The following is a 17,195-nucleotide window of genomic DNA, read 5'->3' as shown; positions in this document are numbered from 1 at the left end:
CGGGACTGTGGCTCACAAACGCCACCGTGTTCCCGACGTCTCCATTACCCCGGGAGCGGGGCCCGGGGCCTGCGTCTTTTCGTCTCCCCCGGGCTCAGCGCCGGCACACAGTAGGCGCTTAATGTGTGCTCGCCGGCCGGCCCTGCGCCCCCTCCCCCACCCAGCCGAACGCCCCGGGTCTGGGGGCCGGAAGGGTTTCGGAGCCGGGGACAGATCTCGGGGGTCGCCCCGCGCGCCGGGGGGAGGGGAGGGGGGGTCCTGGGAGCCGGGGCACCGGGGCAGCGCCCCCTCCCCTGCCGGCTCCGGCTGCGGGCGGACGGGACGAAGCGCCCGAGGACTCGCGGGCTGAGGCGGCCCCGAGCGCGTCCCGGCGGGGAGGGGGAGGGGCGAGGACGTTGGAGGAGGGGCGCGGGCCGGCACCTGGGGGCCTCCTTGAGCCCCGGGCGGGCCGGAGAAGCGCGCGCGCCTTAGGACCCAGGAGCCGCCCGGCCGCCGCCGCCGCCGCCGCAAACGCCCTCCCCTCGCGGGCCGGGGGGAGGCTGTTTACCAGGAGCAGCGGCAGCCGGGCGAGCCTCGGAGCAGCCGCAGCCAGTGGCCGGCGGGCGGCAGGCGCTTGGGACCCGCGGCCGGGGCGCCCAGCCGCCCGAGGATGCGCTCCGGCTCGGCCCGGCGGCCCCGGGCGCCGCTGCCCCCGGCCTGGGGGCCCGCGCTGCTGCTGGGCGCCGCGCTCCTGGGCGCCGCCGCGGGCTCCCGGGGAGGTGAGCCCCGCTTCGCCCCGGCAACTTCCCGGGAGTTGGGGGAGGGCGGAGGGGGCGGGCGGGGGGGGGGCAGAAGCGCCGCGCTCCGCCGCTGCCCGGCAGCCGGCCCCTCGCCCGCAGAGAGCGCGGGCGGCTGCGGCCGGGACAGCGGGGCCGGGCCGCCCTGCGCGGCGGGACAAAGGCGGCGGGAGCAGCCGCGGGCTCGCGGGGGCAGCGCTTGGAGGCGCCGCTGACGGCCGGGAGCGGGGCGGGGGGCAGCTGCCCCAGAGCTCCCCCGAACGTTCTCTCTCATTTCCTGCTGCGTTCTAGGAGGGAGGGGGGGGGGCAGCCGAAGGCTTGGGGGGGGGGATCCGGAGTCACGTCTAGTTTACATAACTGGAACAATTCTGTCCCGTGCACTGGGGGCAGGGCGGGGGCGGGGGCGGAGGGAGGGGGTTGGGAGCCGGACGCTCACCCACCGACCAAATCCCGGGGGGGGGCGGGGGGGGGAAGGCTGCTGAGACACGGCCCACAGGCGCACAGTAGGCTTAGAACGCCCGGGGCCCTTCCATTGTCCGGTGCATTTCACAGGTGAGGAATCGGACCCCAGAGAGGGGCCCAAGTGCACCGGGCGAGTCCCGGCTCTGACCGGGGAGCGAGGGGCTCTCCCCCGGGCCCTGCTGCTTCCAGGCCTCCGGGCCCGGGGCTACAGCAGCGACCGGTCTGAGCCCCTGGGAGACGCAGCCGCCCTGCCTCTTCCTCGCAGGCTGCTTCTGGGACCGGGGGCGTCTGTACAAGGCGGACCAGGGCTTCTCTGCGGACGGACTGCTCTGTCTCAGCTGGCAGGAAGCGCAAGGGCAGGGGGCAGAGCGCCTGGCCCCTGGTGAGAGGGAGGAGGAGGGAGGGTCCCAGGGAGAAGGGGCGGGGGTGCGCAAGCGGAGGGCATGGAAGCCTTCAGAGGGATGACCGGGGGGGGGGGGGCATGACTCGGGGGCGTCAGGAGCAGAGCGCCAGGAGATGAGCCGGGGAGGGAGGAGACTCAGTGGCAGCGAGGAGAGGAGAGGAAATGAGAGAAGCATCCAAGAATATGGGGGTGGGTGGAGAGCAAAGAGATGAAGGAATCGCGGGAAGAGCCGAAGGGGAGGGAAGAGGTGAGGAGCGAAGCGGTAAGGGACGGGAGGAAGTGAATGAGGAACTTGGGTGAGTGAGAAAAGGGAGTGAGGAGGTGGAGATGAGGGAGGCAAATCTGGAGGTGAAGGAGGAGAGGGAGAAGAGGAGGGAGAAGAAAAGGGAGGAGGAGAGTGAGATGAAGGAGGCGGTGGGGAAGAAGATGAGGGAGCTGAAGGAGAGAAGGGAGAAGATAAGGGGGGATTTAAAGAAAGTGAAGGGGGAAATGAGGGAAGATGTGGAGGAGATGAGGGAGCTGAAGGAGGAGAGTGGGGAGGCGCACCAAGCACAGGGAGGGGGCGGGGTCTGGCTCCTCGGTCCCGCCCCTCCCGGCTCTCACCGCCCCACCCCCCTCGCTCTCCGCAGATGTGGCCCCGGGCCCGAGAAGCACAATGGAGAACCACAGCTTCTGCCGGAACCCGGACTCGGACGTAGCCGGGCCCTGGTGCTACGTGAGGGGCTCCTCGGGAGCTCCCGAGAAGCGGCGCTGCGAGCCCGTCCTGTGCGCAGGTACCACTCTCCGGGCCGCTCGGCACCGCCTCCTTCCCCCCCGCCGCTCGCCATTGGCTGAGCATCTGGTTCCGCCCCTAACTCCTCCCCCAGAGAACCTCCCCGCCCCTAAACCTCCCTTTGGCCCGGCTCTGACCCCGCCCCTTACCTGACCCCGCCTCGGGATCCGCCCCCTCCGCCTCGCCATTGGCCGCGGCTGTCTCTGGGCTTTGGTGCTGACCGCCCATTGGCTGTCGGGGCCACTCCCCATGAGCTCATCCTCTGCTAGCTGCTGGTAAACAAGTGTTTTCAAAAAACCTGTGCGAGTCTGGGACGCACGGGGGACATTGAGGCAGGGAAGAGCAAGGGAGGTCTCAGCCCGGGGGGACCCCAAGCGTGGGATTCCAGATCTAGAGCTGGAGGGTCCCCAGAGACCCTCGAGACCGACCACTGTCATAGCTTGGGAAACTGAGGCCAGAGAAGGAAAAAGTGAGAAAGGGCAAAGTGACGGAATCTGGATGAGGATCAGGCTTCTAGGAGCCTGAGATCGGAGCTGGGAGGGGCCTAAGGACGGGGGAGGGCCTGGGGGCGGGGTGTGTCAGGGCTGGGAGGGGCCTGGGGACAGAGCGTGTCAGGGCTGGGAGGGGCCTGGGGACAGGGCGTGTCAGGGATAGGAGGGGCCTGGGGGCGGGTCGTGTCAGGGATGGGAGGGGCCTAGAACAGGGCGTGTCCGGGCTGGGAGGTCACTTTATATAACTAATCCACTTCACCTCTGGGGAGACTGAGGCTCCTGCAGGGGCAGTTGCAGTTTGTTGGGCTCCTGCACACAGAGGACGAAAGTCTGTGCTGTGAGCCAGTGTCCAGCGTCCTCTGGCCCCTGCTCCCAGCAAATGACCCCCGCGCCCCCCCACCCGCCTCCCCCTCCCGTTGGACAATCTGGTGTCTGCTTAAAACCTGCTCAGAACCGGCCGTGGCTTGGACATGATGGCTGCCGCCAGAAGTAAATGAGGGGCTGTCGCAGCTATAGCCAAGAGCTCGTTGTGACCAGATGAGACCGAGAGGATCATGGGAGGCAAACTGGGACAGTTCCTTCCGGGCCATTAGAAGCGGGGGCAGCCTGGAGCCGGCTGAGCTCGCACCTGGGAGCCAGGAGCTCTGGGTCTGAGTCTTGCCTTGCCCGGACCCCATCCTGATGGGGGATGCCTTGCCCTTGCTAACTTCACTGGCTCCACCCACTCACTTCCCAGAGCCCCAGGAAGGTTGTCCAGCCCCGGGGGGCACCTGGCCAGTACGTGGCCAAGTCGGGATTTGAATCCTGGTCCTAACCTGCTGCCAGATATCACTCATCCAGACACGTCAGAGGATGAGTCCGTAGCATTTCTTAAGCACCCTACATGCACACCTACTATGTGCCAAGCACCCTACATGCACACCTACTACATGCCAGGGACCAAGTTCTAGAGAAACAAAGAAGGGCAAAAGCACGGAATCTGGGAGCCTGTAACAATCCCCCCCAAACGAGGAGACCCCAGACAAGATGGCGCTTGGCAATGGCTGCCGTTACACTTGGGTAGTAAGTGAGGGGAACTAACTAATAATAGCTAACGTTCAGGTAGTAGGGTAAGATTTGCAAAACACTTTGTAGACCTCGTCCCACTGGACCCAGGGAGCTATTATTACCCTCATTTTGTGGGTTGAGGAAACTGAGGCTTGCCCAGGGTCACATAGCTGTAGTTGTCTGTGGGTAAGGCATTAGTGCTGTGGTCTCAGAGCCCAGCTCCGACGCTAGATGCAGGACACTGGCTATGCCACATCCTCCAGAAACCTTCCCAAGCGCGTCCTTCCAGACTTGCACAGTGTTACCCGGGGCAGCCTGCTCACATGTGCGTGTGGATAGTCTAGGAGGCGACGACTACCCAGATCTCCCCCCGTAAGGTTTGGTGTGATATTCTGGGTGCCCGCTGTTCCTCCCTGGTTTTGGAGGGGACCCTTCCCCCATGGGACTGGCTCCCCTGCATTAGATGGCGCTCCCGTCACTTGGGACATCCTCCTGATGCCCAGAATTACCTTTTCCCTCTGCAGGGACCCCTACTCAGGGAACATCGCCCCTTACCACTGCTGCAGGGGCGTCTCAGGGACCGCAAGGGGCCGACGGGGAAGTGTTTGAGGTTGCAGACTCTCTGCCCTCCAACAGCGAGTCGGCAGCTGTGCAGCCCGTGATTGGGGTCAGCCAGAAAGTGAGGATGATGTCGGAGAAGAAAGACCTCGGAACGCTGGGTAAGCCCGTCCTCCTCTGGGCGTTCCCGGGCTTTCCCGGCCCCTTCCTCTCTGGGGATTGCCCCCAGGGGCCGCTGGAAGGTCACCCTCTCTCTTCACAGGCTACGTGCTGGGAATCACCATGACGGTAGTCATCATCACCATCGGCGCTGGCATCGTCCTGGGCTATGTCTACAAGAGGTCAGTGTCTTAACGCTGTCCCGCTGTGTCCCAAGTGTGTCTGCCGCATCCCAGGCAGGTCCGCCGCATCCCGGGCGGGTCCCCCACGTCCCAGGCGGGTCCGCCACGTCCCAGGCAGAGCGGCAGATGGCGGAGGGTCCAGATTCATGGCATGGTCCCGCTGGCTACTCCCTGTGTGGCCTTGAGGACGTTTCTGTAAAACAAGGCTGTTGGGTTACATGTGGACTGAAGCCTCCGAGCTCTGTTGCCTGAAGATTAACGTACACGTGGCTGCTGGTCTGTTCACTCTGAGGTCTTCCCGAGGGAGTGGGATGGGGGGTCCCAGTGGACCGCCTGGGAAGGTGTGCAGCAGCCCCCACTTAGGGCTCTGGCTCGGGCCTTCTGGGTGCCGGCTTCCATTTTGCCGCTCTCTGTGGGGCCCCAGAGAGCCTAGAATAGTTAGAGATCAGACCCAAGTTCCTCTTGGAACTTTTCCCAGCCCACTAAGGCCCCGCGCTAGGAGGTCCTGTTCCTGTGCCGTGGGAGAGGGACTGTTGGAGGGCAGCAGCAGGGGTTTCTGGGGCAGAGCCACCCAAAGGGGCAGGGCTCCCCCCTTGGAGGGCTTCTCCAGTCGGAGCAGGACACTGGGGTTCCTGGTCGGGGACCGGCCGGTGAGCCAGCCCCAGCAGTCAGGGCTCAGTGGAAGTGAAGCGTCATTGGCTACGGTCTCGGTTCCGTTGTCCGAGTTTCCAGTCTTCCTGACTGGCCGTGTTCACTTGGGGTCCGACTGTTTTGGGGTTACAAGGACATTTGGCCTAATAGCTTTGTTTTGGAGGGGGGCCTGAGGCTCAGGGAGGGACACGCCCCAGTCAGCGGCAGGCCCCCGGCCCCCCGGCTCCCCCAGACTTGGTTTGTCCAGCTCAGCCCCCTACGCTGGCTGTGGGCGCGGGGCTGTTGGAAGAAGCCGACGTGGGCTGAGGGAGCTTTTTCTGGGCCTCTTCAGCCCGGGGAGAGGCAGCGAGGGCGGTTTGCGGCCTGGGTGCCCGCTGAGCCGGCGGGTTGGCTCCCTCGGCGTCCCCCCTGCCCGTTTGCGGCCAGGCTCCTGTTTCTGGCCCTCAGTGAGGCAGGAGTCGGGTTACTGCGGATCTGGGGGACGGAGCTTTCCATTAGCCGGGAGGGTGGGGGCAGGCAAAGGAGGTGACCCTAGGAAAGAAAGGGTGATGGGGGGCTGTGGGGGCTGGGCGCCGGGCCCAGGGGTGGGAGCTGGTGGCCTGGAGGGGCCGGGGCTACAGCGGGGGCTGCTCTGGTGTCTGGAGGCCTCCCCCTGCCCCGCGGTCCCTTGGCCGGGCAGGGCTCCAGGGCAGCTCTTGTTTGCTGATAAAAGGAAGGAAAGTGTAAGCTAACGCCTCCCCCGCCCCAGGAAAGGAGGGGAGACTCAGTGAATACAGGATTTGTTCTTCCTGGCCACAACAAGGGACTTTTGTTGTCCCCTCAGCCAGGCCAGGAGAAAGGGGCTCCCAGCCCTGCTGTTTGCGTACCATGCCTCAGTTTCCCCCTCTGAAATGGAGCTGGCCATGCTGGGAGTGGAGGGGCCGTCATGGAGAGGAGTCCCAGCCTGGGAGAACTTTGCCCCCCAGGGCTGCCCCCCCCCCCAGGCATCCCGGGCCAGCTCCCATGTCTCGGGAGGGGGCGGGACCTGCCTCCTGTTAGGAGGACAGGCAGGGGCAGGCACCCGGAACTTAGCAGGGGGACAGTTCTGCACCGGCATTTGCTCGGTGTCCCTTCTGCTGTTCCTGCCGGAGCCGCCATGAGCAGGAGCCAGGCAGGGGCTGTTCCCGGAGGCTTAGTCTGGGCCTTTTGCCCAAAGTGAGGCAGGCGGCCTGGAGTAGGGGAGAGGAAACTAGACACGAAACTCGGGTGCGAATCTCACCTCTGCCCATACCCGCGGTGGCCCACCGCCCCTTCTGCGGGAGCCTTGTGGAGCTTGTGGCGCAGCCCCACGTGGGGGAGACCGCCTGCGCCTTTGTGTCCTGGTGTGTAAGACGTTCCCTGAGTCCCCAGAGCCCTTATGGCCGCTGAGATCCCAGGTCTGGAAGGAAACTCGGAGGCCTCTGAGTCCAGGCCCCTCCTCTTATAAAAGAGGAAACTGAGGCCAAGGGAGGCGAAGGCCACACAGCTAGAAATGGCTGGCACAGGATCCAAATGTGGCCCTGTGAGCCCCACTCCAGAGCTCCAGCTCGTCCCAGGTGGTCTCCCCGGGCATCTCTTGGGACGGGTTACCGTGGTTGGAGGGCTTCGCTTCCCTGTGCATGCTAAGGAACCCAGTTGTCAGGTCCATGGGTGGGGGGTGGGGGAGTAAGGAACCCAGTTGTCAGGTCCGCGGCAGGGGGGGGCTGTCAGACTCGGGGGAGCTAATCCATAAAAGCCAGACCAGCCTGAGCAGTTACGGACATTACTAGAGCGAAGGACAACCTGACGGGAGAGGCCGGCTGCTCCCACGGCAAGAGGGAGGGAGGGAGAAGCCGGGGGCGGGGGGCTTCCAGTCACAGCCCACAGACGGCTGTGGGTCCGAGGAAAGGCCCTGATCCTGAGAGGAAAGGCCCGGATCCTCTGGGAGTCATGGGAGTCACCATGAGGACGGGGCCAGTACGTTCTCTTCCTGAGAACTTGGTGTGGGAGGAGACCAAGCTAAAATGGAGGGACTTAGAACTAGAGGAAACGGAGAGATCCTTCGCTATAAGCAGCCCAGCTCTGGGTCTGGAAGAGCGGGCAGAGGCCACTGGTCCAACCCTCGTCTTCCAGCAAGGGAAACTGAGGCACAGGGAGACTGAGAATTGCCCAGGTTCACGTCAGCAGCCAGAGTCGACACTTGCTCCTCTTTCTCTTCCACTCAACCACTTATTAAACATCTTCTATGTGTCAAGCACTGTGCTAAGGGCTGAGGGGGGGTCCCTGCTTCTAACGAGGGAGCGGGTCAGTAATCAGGATCCACACTGAGATGGTGACGGAAACCCCCGAGGGAAGAGGGGGGCGAGGTTCTCAAGCAGGGGCAGGGGTCGGATACAGCCGGGACAAAGGTGCCAGAAAGGAGATGGGGATGTCACTGGTTAGTGCCCCTGGGGGGGGGAGCAAAGTGTAATGAAGCTGGAGAGGGAGGGGGGGACCAGGTTAAATGGCAGAGGGATTAATGTTGGAGGTAACAGGGGGCTGATGGAACTCACTGAGGGTGTGTATGTGTGAGAGACAGAAGCAGACAGAGACAGACAGAAAGACAGAGATAGAGAGACACAGACAGAGAGACAGAGAAATAGAGAAAAAAGTGAGAGAAATAGAGGCAGAGTGAAAGAGACAGAGAGAGGCAGTGAGACAGGGACAGGGACAGACATGGCCTTAAGGTCCCATTTGCTGGCCATGAGAGCGCGAGGTCAATGACCGACACTCCTCGCTGGTGGCTTGGGGCGGCCCCAGAGGTAGCTCAGTGAATCACGTTTGGAGCCGGAGGCTGGGGATCGTGGGCCGTGTGTGTCCCAGGCACTGCCACTCCTGGTCCCGTCTGGGGAGCCGAGCTGACCGGCGCGCCCGCCAAGGCCCGTGTGCCGTCTCCCTGATGCTTGAGATAAGAAGCAAAAGGAGGCATTTACGTGGGAGCTCTGGCTCAATATCCCCCATTCTCACTCTCTCCGCCAGGGGCAAGGACTTCAAAGAGCACCGGGAACAGAAAACCTACGAGCGGGAGATGCAGCGGATCACCCTGCCCCTGTCCGCCTTCATGAACCCTGCATGTGAGATGGTGGACGAGAAAACCATCGTGATTCACGCCCACCGGACTCCCGGGGAGGACGTCAAGGATGGCAATGCTCCCCTCATGGGCCAGGCTGGCACGCCGGGGGCCTGAGCTGGGGGCCAGGGGCCAGGAGACCTCACCGCCACCGCCGTCCTGGGCCAGCCCCCTTCCCAGAGCGGGGAGGGACCCTCGTCTTCTGTTAGGGTGTTTTTGGGGCAAATTCCAGAGACAGAGGGCCCCGCTCCTGCGCTCGGGTCTCCGTCCCTTAGGGCAGGACCGCGCCCGACGGAGCTAACTGGCAGCAGCTTCTGCAGGGGCTTCCCACGGAACTCCGACAGGGACGGGGACCAGTGCCACGTCTTCCCTCTGCGCCCCAATTCCACACGGCCAGGCTTCCCCCTGTCCCCGCCTCTGGGGGGGTGCATGGCACATAGGGACTGTTACCTTTTATCTTTCAAGAAAAATGGGAGCTTTGAGGTAGGGTGGGCTGGGGGGGATGGCAGGTGGCCTCCCAGTTGTGTTTGTGGCCCTTTGGAGCCATGAACTAGTTTTTGCACTTAAGAGACATGGCCAGGAGAGCTAGAAACGCAGGGAGCTCGGGACGGGTCCAGGGGGGCTGCAACCAGCCCGCGTCCCAGGGACAAGAAAAGCGAATGATTGACCGTTCCGTGTAGACCAAGGACTGGGCACAGGTGCCTTAGGCCAGCACAGGGGGTTGGAGCCAGAAGTTCTAAATGGGGAGAATGACGGGGAACAAGGGACGATATTTTAGGATCCACAACTATCCAAGGACCTGGAAATGTCGTCGGTGAATGTCGTCGGGGCTGGATCCTCCAGGCGTTTCCCAGGAGGCTCCTGCAGAAGCTCCGGGGTAATGAGGGCCAGGGCTCACAGCACAGGCTTCTTCCCTCTGCCAGCCTCTGCTGGCCCACGGCTGCGCTGGATGGGGGCCGCCAGCCACCCTGTTCCCATGGGGTCCGCCTCTCACTGCTCCTCACGAGGCCTTAGGAAGGGGGGACTTCCCCAACTGCACCTGCTCGCCCGCTCCCCAAGTCCTGGCAGTCCCGGGGGTGTGGGGGTGCACCGGCCCTGGAGCCGTGGGTGGCTCCGGGGGAAAGCCCTGGCTTGGAGTCCATCCTCCCGGCTGCCCAAGAGGGGGCTGCCATGTTACTGGTTCTAACTTTTTGTTGCTGTACCCATTTTCCTGTTTTATATACCTCACTCTAACACCTGCACATGGAGGCAGGAAGCCACTCTGGATTCTACTGGGTAAAAAACACATTAAACAGGACAAAACTCACTTGTGTGTGTCCTTGGCCCACCTCCCCCGGCCCTGTCCCAGTGAACTCATCCTTGGGAGGCGGCTCTCGGTGACCTCCCGGGCTCAGCTGTGGCCGCACCCGAGGGGTGCCATGCAGGGGCAGCTGGTGCCCGAGCTCTGCCCGCCACAAACACAAGTCACCTAGAGAGTGCCCGGGGCACAGAAGGGAGCCAGTTCTGCTCAGGGCTCCAGGGGCATCTCGCCTCTAGCCAGGGCTCCCCCCAAGGCAGGCCTGGAGTCTGGGCCGAAGGCACCCAGAGAGGGGCTGGAGAAATAAGGTCCTGAATTCAGAGCCTCCCTCCCCCAGTCTAGGGCCCTACTGTTCCCCCAAGGAGATCCCAGGGAGCCCAGGCTTGTAGAGGCCGAGAAAGGGGAACAAGCATCTGCCGAGCGCCAGCTTTGTGCGAAGAGCTTTACCTACGTCTCGGGTCCTCACGGCTGCCCTGGCACCGAGGCCGGTATTTTGTGACTTGAGTCCCTTAGGGGCTGAGCCCCACCCAAGGCCACGACAGAGAATGGCGGCCAAGAAAAGGCTTAGAGGTGGCCTTCGAGGGGGGCCTTCCTTCCATTCCACAAGTGGCTGCCATAGCATGTGGGAGGGGTCTTAGAACAGGGTTGTCAGGGCTGGGAGGGGCCTTAGAGCAGGGGCTGGCAGGGCTGTTCTTTGCAGACCATATGACTCAAACTCCTGCTCGCTTCCTGGAGGCCGCACTCTGGCAGAAGTTGGGGGCCTTGGGGCTCCCTGGCACCACGCTGCCTCTTGCCCAACCGGAGCCATTTCCAACAGGGAGAGTGTATCTGGGGTGTCTTTTTGACCCACAGCCCAAGTAACATTCACTGGCTCCTTCAACTCCATTTCTTGCTTTATTTACCCAAGTCAAGCCCAGGCCGGGCAGGGCCGTCCCTCCCCAGGTGCCCAAAGAACCCTTCCTGCTCTCCGGGGGGAGCACAGTGCAGTCTCCTCTCCCACCTGAGTGACTTTCCCACGGCCCTCCCCCTGGCCCACCACATCCTGCCCCCAGGAGTCCCTGGGGGCCTCCGGCCGATCCCCGGCTCGTTAAAAGAAAAGTAAACTTTAGTCGAGCGACGTGGCGGCCAGGTCCACAGGCCGATGACCACAAACGTTTCTGATGGTGGAGCTGACGCAGGAATATGGACAGCCTCCCCTCCCCTGAGCCCCATCTCAGTGGCCCCAGCCCCGGTCCCCCGGCTGTTCGGGAAGGTGTCTGCCTGCAGGTTCGCCCCAGAAGGGAATCCAGCTGCAGCAGCCTTGGCCAGCGTCCCCCGGGGTGGGCCTGCCTAAGGGGGCTCATTTCCCTCACTGAGCTTCAGGTGGGGACGTCTCCTCCCTCAGCAGAGAAGCTCACCCACCCCGGGCACTGAAGAACATGTCCCCAGCAGTCACTGCGCTCACCCACAGGTGTCCACCCGGGCTCGGGTCTCCCAGGCCTGCTAGTGGCGGGCCCCGCTGGGCACCCACGCCACGAGGCAGAGCCTGCCCTGGGGAAGGGGCCGTGGCAGGGGGAGGCCTGGGTATTCTAGCAGAGAGAAGTCCTTCCCCCAATCCGAGAGGTCCCTGGAGGGGAGGCACGGGCAGGGCAGCGCCATGGCTTGCTGTGCTCTCTCCCACATGTCCTCCCCAGCAGAGGCACCGACAGGCCCAGGCCGGGACTCCCAAGGGGCAGCTGGGAGGCCCTGGGGGCGGCGGCAGGCTTCTCGGTCCCAGAGGCGGTTCCCACGAGTCCTGGGCTCTCCCACGGGCCTTTCTTCACAGCTTGCACTTGAGGGTTGAGTTTGGAGACGGCGAGGGCCCCCTGTGTGCCCCAGAGATGTGTCTCCGAGCAGTAGTGTTGGGCACATTTAAGGCGCTCCGGATCCGCAGGAAACCTCAGCTGGGCCACACGGGGGCCGGGTCTGCCCCGGGATGGGCAGTGCTGTGCCCGCCGTGCCCTGCACGGGGCCGGGGTGCCAGCTGCTCTGGGCCCCCAGCCGGCGGCCGGGGGAGCTTAGGAGAGGGAGTCTCGGCTCAGGCCGTACTGCACGCTCACCTCGTGGTCCAGCTCCTCCAGCTCCGAGGGCAGGGGGATGCCCAGCTCTCCCAGGTACAGGGAAAGTGCTTCAAAGGAATCTTCCAGTTTTGAGAACGGGGGTCTGGAAAACAAAAGCGGCCATGCCTCAGGGTCGGGGTCCTCCGTGGTGGCCCCAGGAGGCCGCCCCCCGGGAGCTGCGCCCTCTTCTGCCTGGCACCCGGCAGTCCGGCTCCCCTCTCTCGGCACAGACCAAGTGGCGGTGCCCGTTTTACCAGAGAGCAGGCCAAGGCAGGAGGAGACTAAGCCCGGGCACCCCCGGAGGTCTTTCTGGCCCTGCCGGAGGCGAGGAGGGGGCGAGGGCCGGGCTAGAGCCCCCTCGCCGGCACCGCTTACCTGCTCTCAGGCTCCAGTTTGCAGCAGATGGCGGCAAGTGGAAAGAAAGCGGGGGGACAGTCTGTGGGAACAAACTTCTCCCAGAAAAGTTTCACGTTGAGCCCAAAGTCCAGTGTGCGGGGGAGACAGTCGGGGTCGGCGTACACCTGCCCAATGATCTGGAGGGGAGAATCAGGAGGGTCATCGGGCGGCTGGGGAGCCCGGCAGAGCCTGAGATGCCCCGTCCTCTGCTGAAGGTGGACGCTTCCCTCCCCCGGCCCAGACACCCCCCCCCCCCCGGCTCTCACAGAGAGAATCTCAGATCCCCCACCTGCCCGAGGGGACATAAGGCCAGAAGGGGACAGAAGGACAAGGTCCCCGCCCTCCGCGTGACAGGTGCACAGCACACACGCTGTGCTAAGAAATGCCAGGCCTGGGGTGTAAGGGGACGCACTGAGCCACGCTGGGGGGCACTGCGGGCACGGGCCCCGAGTGACAGCTCGGAGCCCCAGAAGGGGAGCAGCCCACAGGGAGAAGGCCCGCGGAGTGTGTGAGCTACACTGAGACCGGCAGGGTTGGGATGGGGGCAGGATGGTGGAAGGCTGAGGAGTCGGATTGGAGCCTGGGAGGCAGGGGGAGCTGGCGAAGATGGCCGGTAGAGGCGGCTCCGAGACCCACAACTGACAGGAGCCCGGGAGGCCCCCGAGTCCGATCCCCTCATTTTACAGAGCGCGGGCTGAGAGCCTTCACGGTGGGAAGAGGCAGAGAGGGCCTGGAAGCAGGGGGGGTGGGGGTGGGCAAGGACCACCACGTTGCAGAGGAGGGGAGAGTCAAGGAGGCCAACTGCCAGGGGCACAGCTGGCTGACCAGGAGGGGGCGGGGCCTGGACAGAGACGCAGGCATCTGGAGGCAGCCAACTGGCTCTCGGGGAGAATCCCAACGTCCTCTTTAGACGTTCCAGCTCCAGCTCGCTCCAGCTCTCTCCAGCACGTTAAGGAGGAAAAGCGCAGGGAGCAGCGGGTAACCTGGGCCCGGAGGCCAGGAGAGGTTTGGGAAGTGCAGGATCTATGACAAGCCGGGTGAGGGGGGGGCCGGAAGCTGAGGCCCGAAGGGCAGCAGGGTGACTCCAAGGGAGGCCGAGGGAGAAACTGGAAGGGCCGGAGGAAGACTACGAGCAGGCTGTGGGAGTGGGGGGTGACAAGGGAAAGGCAGGAAGACCCGACAGCCCAGTCACGGATGGAAAGGAGGCCCCAGAGCCTAGTTTGAGGGAGCTACGAAAGGCAAGGTCAAGAAGGCTTTTTATGTATGAAGAAGGCCGGCTCACGGGCATCGGGGAAGGAGCTGGGGGTGGGGACCAACAAGGGGCCGAGAGGGGCAGCCAGCTCTGGCCTTAGCTCCGGACGGCTCGGCCACCTCTCCATCAGAGGCAAGTAAGGAGAGAAGGTGGGAGGAAGTGGAGGAGAGGGAGGAGGACATCCGGCACAGCTGCGGTGGAGGCTGTCCCCCAGTGGGGGATCGAGGGGCTATCATGGGGCAGTGAGGGCCCTGCTGAGTGGGACACTCGGCAGCAGCGGCTGGGGGGAGGCTGAAGTGGGATGAGACGGCCCCAGGTTCTAGAGCGGTCGAAAGGACTGGAATGGTGACCCAATGGGGAGCCTGAGAACTCGGGGCTCCTCGCTGGGCAGGTCGGCCCTACCGGCACCCGCCTGCCTCTCACTCAGCGTGGCCTCCTCCGGATAAATGTCTGCTGACTGCCTTGTATGGGCTGCAATCCGCACCGGCAAAGGGGATGACCGCACCAGCTGCTTCCCTCATGCCCGTCTCGGCCATTTCCCACCCCGAAGAAGGCGTCCCCCTGCACCGCGCCGCGGGGGTCTGAGCACTCACCTCACAGAGAACAATTCCGAAGGAGAAGACATCCACAGTCTCATCGTAGCTTTTCCCTGGGGCAACGGGAAAAAGGAGGAATGAGGACTTTTCCTCTCTCTGGCCGAGGGCTAGGCCAAGGTTCCCAGGCCCGGCCTGAACCCAACCTCAGGGAGCAGCGGGGGCAGGGATGCCAGGGCAGGTACCAAGTGACCTTGGCCTTGACCTTCAGGACCAGGTTGGGGTGGGGTTCGCAGGGACCTCCATAGTCCTGCAGGGGTAACAGAATGGCCACTGGCCCCCGGGGGGCAAGGGCTCCTCAGAAGGCCTGGCAGTGACTGTTTCTACAGCCCTGCCTGTCTGGCACGGCCAGGCTTACAGAGCTCTAAGTCTAACCTCAAAAGAATGTGGGTACAGGGCACAGGGCCTGGCACAAGGCAGAGCACAAACAAAAGCTGCCCCCATGTGTCCCAGCCAGGAAAAAGCTCCCGGGCTTGAGCGTGAGCTGGCAAAAAGACCCGGCTCAGACAACCCAGACTCGGCCCTGGCCCTGCGGCCACCGAGGAGCTTCTGCAAGCAGGAGAAAGGGAGCGACAATGTCCGCGCTCGCCACCCAGACGGGCTACGAGTGCTGAGAAATCTGCTGAGCCAGAGCTGCCTCCCTGGGATAGACAGACAAACGGGCAGGAAGCAGACAGATGGATAGATAGATAAATGCAGGCAGACTGGCAGGAGGGAGAGAGATGGACAGACAGATGGACAGAGAAACTGGCAGGAAGCAGACAGATGGACAGACAGATGGACTGGCAGGCAGGCAGAGAGGCACATGGGGCAGCATGAAAACAAACAGGGAATGGCCGAGGGCTCGAGGTGGTCGCAGCTCGCTAGGGACGTTCTAGTTCTTCAGGAGTTGGGTGGGAGGAATGCCCAGGACGCTGGGAGGGCGCTGTGGGCACAGAGCCCAAGGGGACACAGGCTTTAGTTGCCAGTCAGAGGCGCCTCCGGCTGCCCCGGACCCTCACCGTTGAGCATCTCGGGGGCCATCCAGTAGGGGTTCCCCACCACCGTGTAGCGCTTCTTGCGGTCACTCTTGCGCAGGGTGCGCTTCTTGGTGGAAGCCTTCTCTGAGGACGGCTTCTTCCTCTCCTCCACAATGAGCCTCGAGAGGCCGAAGTCGGCCACCACGACAGTCTTGTCCTGGGCAGAGACACAAGGCAGGGTCGTGACCGACCCCTCCAGCCAGTGGGTTTCTTAACAAGCGTGATTCGGCTTTCATCGAAACGCATCGAACGCCATCACAGAGGGTCAGAGCCGACGCTGTACCCGTCTTGACAGGGGAAGAAGTGGAGGCCGAGAGGCCAAGGTCACCCAGCTCTTGAGAGTTGGAGCTGGGGCCCACCCCCGGGCTTCAGGGAGCTCCCCCAAACCACCTGGGAGCTCTCCACAGGGGCCATGGGCCATAGAAGGAGGGCCCAGAAAGGTGCCATGACTGATGGGGCTGGTGGAAGAGACCCGGGGTGGAAGTGGAGAGGAGGGCAGAGTCTGGGAAAAGGCGGGTGGATCATGGAGGGGAGCTTGACTATGTTTGGGAGCCAGAAAGCAAGGTGGACAGTAGTGGCCAGCAGAGGAGGGAGCCCCATGGGCCTGGTACATAGCCAGGGCACACAAAGCCGGGCACACAGGGCTGGGGCTCACAGGGTGGGGCACAGAGAACTGGGGCTCACAAGGTACATGGAGTAAGGACACAAAGAACTGGGGCACATAGGACTGGAGCTCATAGGGCCGGGGCACACAGAACCAAGACCCACAGGGCTGGGGCTCACAGGGCCAGGACACACAGGGCCAGGGCCCACAGAGTTTGGCCTCTAGCTGAGAAAGGAAAAGGTCCTTGCACTCCCTCTGGAGCTGCTGCTGCCCCCGGCCCCCCAGGGTGGGGCAGATGCCCAGCGGGCACTCACCAGCTTGATGAGACAGTTGTGGGAGTTCAGGTCCCGGTGAATGATGCACATGGAATGCAGATAGGCCTAGAAGGAGAAGGAGTGGCGAGGAATGCCAGCGGAGGCCAAGCCCTCCCGTTGGAGCTTGTCGCCGGGTACTCTCAGAGACAGCCCCCCTTCCCCGGCTCCTCCACAGCCACGGGCCCCAGCCCCCCCGCTGCCCCCTAGTGCCCGGCTCGTCCTGCCCCCCGCTCCATCTGACACCTCCCGGTGACAGGCTTCCTCCGGGTGCCCCACTCCTGTTCCGAGGGCCTGTGGTGGTGACAAAGTCACCCACTCAGCTGATGGGGGGTTGGGCTTAAGCACGGCTGCCCCCTCCCCCAGGTCTCCAGGCAACCTCCCCGACTACTCGGCTGAGGTTACCCACAGTCTCGCTGCCAATAAAGAATAAAACTCGGCCGCGGCTCTGTTCGGAAAACGTTCCATCTCTTCCAAATATTTTCTGATTTCTTCAAATTCTCAACTTACAGCAGAAAGGAATGTTTCCCTACACCCAGAATCATGGGAAAGGAACTCTCCATTTCATCCCATTTGCTTTTTTTAAAAGTCCATAACAAATGCTACATTTTACCTCCGAACCGTCCTAGCAGTATTTCCTTCTATTTTCTTTTGTGAATTTGAAAAAAATGTTTCAGTGCTCTCCCTTTTTAGGGGTCTCCCTGTTAATAACTTTTTGCTAATCTTATTTGAGCACGATACATTTAATGTATATTATATACATTAACGTAATATATATACATGTTATATACAATGTATTAATATAATATATATACGTTATATACAATATAATGTATCTTATATACATTTTATGTATATAATACATTTAATGTCAGCTGATACATTTAAGAGCTTTCCTCTGAAAAGGGGGCCACAGGCTTTACCACACAGCCCATGGGGCTGACGTCACAATCATGGGGAAGGTTCCCCCGAGCTAGAATCTTGGGTTTCTCCCTAGCTCCTTTCTGCCCTAGAAAAAAAGCCTCCCTTGTCCCCTCA

At 62.9% G+C, this 17,195-nt stretch overlaps 2 protein-coding genes across 3 annotated transcripts in view; one reads left to right on the top strand and one right to left on the bottom strand.

Moving 5' to 3' along the window:
- Positions 1-649: 649 nt before the first annotated feature.
- Positions 650-9,913, top strand: PIK3IP1 (phosphoinositide-3-kinase interacting protein 1). The gene is made up of 6 exons (XM_031948944.1): positions 650-758; positions 1,504-1,620; positions 2,271-2,414; positions 4,476-4,670; positions 4,772-4,850; positions 8,517-9,913. Exons 1-6 carry the CDS (start codon positions 650-652, stop codon positions 8,722-8,724), a joined length of 852 nt encoding a protein of 283 aa, XP_031804804.1. The 3' UTR covers positions 8,725-9,913.
- An 872-nt stretch (positions 9,914-10,785) lies between these two features.
- The window catches only part of LIMK2 (LIM domain kinase 2), a 61,323-nt gene continuing 54,913 nt past the window's right edge, over positions 10,786-17,195 (bottom strand). For both annotated transcript variants that reach the window (XM_031948942.1, XM_031948943.1), the window contains 5 exons: positions 16,161-16,226; positions 15,225-15,399; positions 14,224-14,279; positions 12,358-12,515; positions 10,786-12,085 (listed from right to left, as the gene is read on the bottom strand). In XM_031948942.1, coding sequence (XP_031804802.1) covers positions 11,941-12,085; positions 12,358-12,515; positions 14,224-14,279; positions 15,225-15,399; positions 16,161-16,226 — 600 coding nt within the window. In that variant the 3' untranslated portion in view covers positions 10,786-11,940. The remainder of the gene's footprint in view (positions 12,086-12,357; positions 12,516-14,223; positions 14,280-15,224; positions 15,400-16,160; positions 16,227-17,195) is intronic.

Source organism: Sarcophilus harrisii, chromosome 1 (genome assembly GCF_902635505.1).
Source record: "Sarcophilus harrisii chromosome 1, mSarHar1.11, whole genome shotgun sequence".
Classification (NCBI taxonomy): domain Eukaryota; kingdom Metazoa; phylum Chordata; class Mammalia; order Dasyuromorphia; family Dasyuridae; genus Sarcophilus; species Sarcophilus harrisii.
Note: the sequence above shows the minus strand (reverse complement) of the source record. Positions and strands in the feature narration are given on the sequence as shown.